The 7787-nt window shown below is 43.8% G+C and overlaps 1 protein-coding gene across 1 annotated transcript; it reads right to left on the reverse strand.

Annotated features, from left to right (window-relative positions):
* Positions 1-221: 221 nt before the first annotated feature.
* LOC141844574 (uncharacterized) lies at positions 222-1240 on the reverse strand. Its single transcript, XM_074732615.1, has one exon. It carries the CDS (start codon positions 1200-1202, stop codon positions 327-329), a length of 876 nt encoding a protein of 291 aa, XP_074588716.1. The 5' UTR covers positions 1203-1240; the 3' UTR covers positions 222-326.
* Positions 1241-7787: the final 6547 nt, after the last annotated feature.

Below are 7787 nucleotides of genomic sequence, written 5' to 3' on the forward strand. Positions count from 1 at the left end.
ATACTAAAAGTATTTCTCCAGAGTTATCGATGCTATGACCGATTTACTAAATCCCGATACCTGATAATGTCTTATATGATTTTTTTAATATGGTAAATTCATCATAGACGTCAATACGAGGGTGATATATGTTAAAGGTGATATCGGTCAGAAAGGATGTTTCTCAGGAATAGATACATATTTTTCTCTTTTTTTTTCATAGCTAATATTTATCCTTCTCTAAAAAAAATAGTACCACTAAGTCTTTTACGAGGTATATATAGAATTGCAAAATCACTAGAAATACAGCATGGATCGGTTTACTTGGTACAAACAACGTCCATGTCTTAAAAGGCTGCAGCGACCTGTTTGAGTTGTGCTGAAACAGAGTCGTCATGACTTATCTCCAGATTGCTAACTGGTGGCTCCTCAAGCTTCCTGTACTTCAGTGGCGACTTCACGCTCGGCATCGGCCTCAGACACAGACAGGCTACAAAGATACATATGGCAGCCAGCGTCCAACTATGCTGCAAGTTCGCCAATGCCACCGCCCTCATGCTCGCTTCCTCCGTGTGGCACGCCACCGCTCCACGGCCACGCTCCGTCGAAGACACGGCATAGCACCCCTTCGGCACCAGCACCGGAACCCACAGCGCGAGCCCCATGACAAAGAGCCACACCCCTTGGAACATCACCGAAACCGACCTCACCAGCGCGGCCACGAAGCTGCCGGGGAATCCAGTAGTCATCACTGTGGCGAGCGCGGATGCGGCGACTATGAGCTGGAGAAGCCAGTGGTAGTGCCCCTCGAGCCCGGTGTGGTCTGCTGAGTGGTAGTGCAGCAAGAAGAACTCTTGCCCGAAGACGGAAGAGGCCAGCACGCCCACCAGCCCTGCGTAGGTGGGCGAGGCTGAGTCAGCAGCGAGGGCGGCGGAGGCATAGATGATGACATGGAGGAACATGGTGGCGTGCTCGAAGTTGTCGGGGTGGAAGGAGAAGGCAAAGTGGGGATAGTCGAGGAGTTGGAGGACGGCGGCGAGGAGGCCGAAGGAGATGAGGAGGTAGAGCTCCAAGTGCTTGAGAGTGGATGAAGGAAACCAAGTTGTGGAGGAGAAGGTGGAAGGGCCGTTGAGATTGTAGGATTTGGTGGTGTTGAGCGTGTGCCAGAGGCCTAACACAGTGAAGGCGAGGCCAGGGACGACATGACCTAACAAGGTTCCCATGCAAGTTTATTTACGCCTATGTTTGGTTTGGATGAGCAAACCCTTAATCGATGCATGCTTCTTATTCTCCTCATCAATTTATAAATTGTTTGAGTTCATGCACGATCGCAATCAGGACGTGCAGTAACAGGGAGGGAGATAGTGCCACAACATTATTATTGCCTTTAATCATTGGTGGAGATCTACGTGGGAACTTTTAATTTTGTAGCACAAATAATTCTAGTGGACAAAGAACAAGACCACGGAATTGCTTCGTTAATAACCCTACAAGATGAAGTGGACTAACTGTATACATCTTTCTTATCTTCGATGAGAGTGCATTTTGATGTCATCTATATCTTTGCGATCCAATACATGAACCAACCAGAGAGGTTAGAGTCTAACTAATTTTCTGTCCCCGTAGAAAATGATTTATTGGCTTAAGATCACATAGATTAGTATAAGATGTCTCTGACCAAAATAATAAATTACTGCAACATGTCTGTTGCCACATACACACGTTTACTTTGATCATATCTCTTTTTTTAAGTATATGAACATACATTTTATGAAATTCTGTCTTATTCCGTTTGGATGTCTCAGACAGTCAAGTCACCCGTCAAGGAAATATTACCTCAATCTGCGTAGATCCTGCCAGTGAGAAAAATCTAAGGAAAGGAAGAACTGAACGAACGGATTAGTACGACGCCGAAGATTCCCGACAAGGCCACTCCAATGCTCAAGTTAGCAAGGAGTAGTGAAGTGAAGAAGAAACAGTACTAGAAGTATATGAAATTCCTGAGATATTTTTCATACTTGTAGATGAGTTTATATACTCACTGAAGAAGGAGTTCCTACTGACATATAGAAGCAGGTTGTGGTGGTATCTGAAAGGACAGATTCTGTACATTGCTGATAAGTTGCTGACAAGTGAGCGGATAAGGCTACATCTAGGGGCAGGGTTTGCAAACCTCGCAACCAACCTATGGCCTGGTCATCGTGCGGATATTTCTGTCTTTTACCCAAGAATGGAGGCCTAGGAAGGTCGCGGGGACCAGGCTTGACAACCTAGCCTCCGCCTTTATCATGTGGCAGGGCTCACACGCCTGATTGTCATACCGCTCGATTATCCTTTAACATAGAGGTACGAGGGTCGAGCCGGAATGACCAAGCGATTGGGCTCGTTGAGGAGAGACTGAGAAGGAGACCGAGTGGCCGAGTTGATCGAGACCAAGAGCAGGATTGAGTGGCAGAATTAGCAGAGATGGAGCGACCCAGTGGGTTGCATGCATGGCTAAGTAGCTGAGACGAGTGAGTCAGGTGGCCGAATGACCGAGATAATGGAGAGTGCGGCCGAATGACTGAGACGTAAGATCGAGTGGCCGGGATAACCGAGACGTAGGGCTGAGTGGCCGAGATGACTGAGACGTAAGGCCAAGTGGCCGAGGGCTTGATGAGCCGAACTAAGTGAAGTTGTTGTCAGATCAGTCAAAGGCATGATTTGACCATTGACCTATTAGCCCACCAGGTCGATCGATTGTTGACCCACCTCGCCACATCACGCCTACAAAGACCCGTCATTTCACGTCTATATTAATAATTTTATAAAGGGAACTAAGGTACTAATCTTGACATGTCATTCGATGAAGATTTTAAAGTTTCCAAATAAGAAAATTAAAATTAATATGTAAATACGTACACTACGTTACAGTACTATGCAGACGATGCTAATTCAACCGTATCCCTAGATTTATATTTTAATGTATCACATTGTTAGGTTGTTCTGCATTGTCACTCCACGCATGTGTTGCACTACTCCATTTCTACGGTTTGTTATTAATAATTCTGCTAAAATATTTCATAGAGTTGATTCTTCGTCTACGTACAAATCATATATATCGTTGACCTAATGCATGGAGTACTAATTATATGCCAGTATTAGGTAGCTAAAAAGGGATTTTGAGTCGGGATAAGTTTAATTAATTATATTAATTATGTATTAAACATACTCCATTAGTTTGTTGAACGGTGATCATTTCCACTAAATAATACTTGTAAAACAAGGGCAGCACTAGCTGGAATTACATTAACAGTCACTACAGCAACATGCATTTGGACATGGAGATATAAATATATATATACAGTTCAGTTATATGCTTTCTCACTCAAGGATATGATTCGGCCTACTTATGCACGTTATCGTAGATCGCTTTTAGTCATCAAAATACGACATCTAGCTAATTAAAGCAGAAATTCATAATTATTTTTTCTCGGGATTTATAATTGCTCTTTATTAGAAAGATTATACTCAAGCATTATATTTATTCAGGCAAACAGGGAGACAGCAAGTCGAGCAACTAATAATTTGGTCACAAGAGAAAAATGGGCACACTTTGTTTACAAAGTGGTACTAGATTGAGAAATCAATCAATGTGATTGAGAAAAAAAATCCATATCACAAACTCATATTAAATATTAATGCACGTATATACAATGCAAACGGTATGTTAAATATACAATAAAAAAATACTGCAAGCAACACTGATGCGAATTTAAAGATACATAGAACAACTCTGGTTTTGTAGCTGGATGGGTCAAGGTTTTGAGATATGTTGAAGAAAGTTGCATGAAACAGACTGAGGAACTGCATAATGAAAAGTATCAAGGCAATAATAATGATAATCAAGGGAAATGTACTTTAAAGGCAAAGGCGTAAAAATAACTATAGGCTCAAGTTCATCTGAAGTATATGAAGTCTAAAGGAAAAAAAATGCTTCAAGGCAAAGTTAAATTATAGGGGTAAGTCTCCGATAAACAGTAAGAGTTGAGTAATTTATACCCATGAGGACGAGGATAGTGTTAGTAGTAGCCCTAAAATTAATTATGTGATAATTGACTAAAAACTTTTGTATCATATTATATTGTTAATAAAGGTAAAATTTAATTATTATATTTACTTCATATTTGTATCAAATGACTAAATATAATAATATCCTTGAATAGTAGTTCTAATATGCATCGTGTCAATTAGTTGAATTGATAGTGAGATGATGTAGAGAATACTACTCTTAACTATTCCTAGTCAAGTATTAATATTCAAGGATAATATTAATGTATGAGACTAGCATGCAAGTCAATTAATGACTTGATCTCACAAGTCATGGATATGTGATATCAGCTTGACACATGGATATATATTAGAGAATATATACTGAATTAACCCGCCATGAGAAAGTTTCATGGATCATTATATGAGTGTAATAAACTTTCTCATGTGACTATTAATATGAATAGTTCTTAGACCTAAAGTCACTACGGTTCCTTACATAAGAAGTTGTGTACTTTGGTATCGTCAAACATCACCTGTAACAAGGTGGACTATAAAGGCGATCACTGGGTATGCAACAACTTATGAGGAGGGATGTGAGTGATGTAGATGAGATCTATCCCTCTCATATGATGAGAGTGATATCTGTGAGCCCCTTGATCGAGTAGGACTACTATATGCATTTAAAGATGACGTGGCAGATCTTGATTATCTTATGTGGTAGGGATGGTCAAGAGGTGAACCCATGTGTTAAGTTAGAAAATTAATGGTCAACCTTGAGTAGACCAACACCTCCATCTCATCTTGTCTCGATCTCTCGGTCATCTTGGTCTCTCGGCCATTGGCCATCCTAACCTGGACCGTCTCAGTCTCTTGATCATCTCGGCCACTCGGCTACTCGGCCATCCTGATCTAGACCGTCTCTGTATCTCAATCATCTCACTTGATCTCAGTCACCTCAACCTTGGCCGCCTTAGCCACTTAGTCTCTCGACCACTCCATCTCATCCCGACTCAGTCTCTCGGTCATCTTAGCCACTCGCCTATCCCGACTTGGACTGTCTCGGTCTCTTGGTCATCTCATCCATTCAGCCATCCTGACCTGGATCATCTCGATCTCTTGATCATCTCAGCCACTCGGCCATCCCGACCTAAACCGCCTAGGCTACTTGGTCTCTCGGTCACTCCATTTCACTCGGTCTTGACTACCTCGACCTCGGTCGCCTTGGCCATATGTCCTCTCAGTCGTCTCGGCCACTCGGCCATCCTGACCTCAACCGTCTCGATCTCTTAGCCTCTCGGCTGCTCAATCGATCCACCTCTTGATCACTCAGTCCCTCAACCGCTCAGCAACTTGGCACCATGGCTCTCAGATGAATCAACTCCTCCACTGTTCAACCTCTACAAATCCCTCAGTTAAGCGGCCCCTCCGCCCACTCGATCTCCATGCCTCATCTCGGCCACCACCCCCTCCTCACATAGAAACTATCAAAATCTCTCAACTGTGCAAGATCTGTCAAGGGGTCAGAGAGGTTACGAGGTTGTCAATCCTGGTTCCCTGGATCCCCTCGTGCCTGCACATACAACCAAAATGTAAGAATAATCAGCAATGTCAAGTCACAGGACGGTTACAAGGTTGGCAAACTTGGTTCCCCAGACGCCTCATGTGGGGACCTCCATGTCAGCAATTCACAGAATTGGTATCCTCGGCCTCAGTAGAGGTCTGCCCTCAGGTCGACGTGGAGATTTCTTTATCGTAAGTATATAAACCCTCCCACATGTATGAGAAATCTCTCTCTCAAAAAATTCAGCAACTTCACATACTCTCTCTTCCACATCTTCTTCCAGTACTAACTAGAGCGTCGGAGTGGCCTGCTCAGAATCCTCGACACCTATCTAACCCTCCTGTTCAGTCTCTCTTCAGGTCTCTTCATCGGCGGGAGCAGTTGTACGTGAGTTGGATTTTTGTTAACTGGTGGCTTAACTGTCCATGACATCATGCTAGAACAAAATTAGCATCGTCTGTGGGAAACTGAGCTAGAACACCTGATGGTCAACACCAGACGTACCACCGACAGCCGCGACCCTGCTGAGGAAAGGAACCATGAGGAAATGATCACCTTGATGTGAGACGACCTCAATCAACTCATTCATTCAGTTGTCTAGGAATCTCTACGACACACCCAACCCCCGTCGATCCCTACGGCGAACGCCCCTCCCGGTGGACAGAAGCGGCCACCGATAGATGACATTTTGCAGCCTATGAGCTCCATCAACAGAGGTGTCACCCCCACGTAAGAGGATTCACTTGAATCCCGAGCAAAAGAGGACTGTGAGATGAACGCAAAGGGAAGGCCCCCGTCCTCCACTCTGATGATGTGCCGAAAACCCCCTTGCCAGAGAAATTTTAGAGTAGGAATTACCTGTTATTTTTGACAACCGCAATTGGGTGAGTATACTGAATCCTCAGACCCAGAAAATCACCTGTGTCACTTTGAGAATGCCTCCCTACTAGATCAGTATGCAGATGAGGTCAAATGCTCAGTCTTCCTCAATACACTATCCAGATCGTCACAGCGATGGTTTAACCGACTCCCCACCTCTTCTATTTACTCCTTCAAAGACTTTAAGGAAGTTTTCTTGCACCAGTTTGCCAACAGCAAGAAGTATCAGAAGACCCCCCTCAACTTGTTCATGATCAGTGTTGTCAAAATCGCGAGTCAACTCGGCGAGTTTACGAACTTTGATTTCAATTTCGTGTTGAATTGGCTTAAAATCAGGCCCCCTATGTAAAATCGATAAAATCGCGAGTTAACTCGCTAAAATCGGTAAAATCGTGAGTTAACTCGATCATAAGTCGAGTTTGAGTCAAGCCGGTTTAATTGGGTTAATGGGTTTGGATCTGGACAGTAGACCCGTTAGGAGAAGAGATAAGGAACCGGTAGGGATTTGAGAAGCTACAGTGGCATCCCAAATCGCGTCATATCCCGATCGCGAGCGGCGAGCCGCCACCTTCTTTCTCCTCTGCTCCTCGCGGCGAGCAACGAGCAGCAGCGGATCCATCCTTCCGTGAGTAGCTGAGCCATCGGTGAGTGGAGGGCGGTCCGAGCCAGGGTCGGCAGCGACAACTCAGAGAAGGAGGCCTCGCGGCGAGCAACGAGCAGTCGGACGGCGACAAATCAGAGAAGGAGGTCGATCGGTAAGAATCGGAGCTAGATCTCGGTTTATGGTTGGGTAAGCTTAGATCCATGGATTTTTCAGAGTTAATGGTGTGATCCGATTGTGGATCTTGGGTTTCGGTCTCAAGCAAGAAGAAGAAGGGAAGGAAGAGGTTGGGAGGCTGGAGGTAAGGGATTTCTCATTTCTCAGCTAGATCTTGGTAACTTGGTTGTTAGGTTTCTTTGGATTCTTTTCGATTCTTCTTAGTTCTTAGATCATTCTAGAATCTGGATTGCGGATTGCCTTCAATCTTCATTCCACAGTTTGGTGGATGAAGATGATGATGTCATTGTCAACATAAATAATGATCCTCTAGAGCTAATTAATCTTGTTGATGATGTAGATAATAGTGCTCATGTAGCCATTGAGAGTAACATAGGTGATAAAGATGCCATAGGATGTGATAATGAGCTTGATGGTACTGATGATTTTGATGTTGAAGATGAAGATGAAGATGAAGATGAAGATGGAGGTGATGATTTGGATGTGTTGGTGCAATCTTTGCCCCAAGTGCATTGAGTTTCAATGTTTGGCTAAACTATGTTTGAAGTTAGGCAATAC

The sequence above is a fragment of the Curcuma longa genome, chromosome 13 (genome assembly GCF_044706935.1).
Source record: "Curcuma longa cultivar G26 ecotype Majalengka, Jawa Barat chromosome 13, ITB_CL_G26_1.1, whole genome shotgun sequence".
Taxonomy (NCBI): Eukaryota; Viridiplantae; Streptophyta; class Magnoliopsida; order Zingiberales; family Zingiberaceae; genus Curcuma; species Curcuma longa.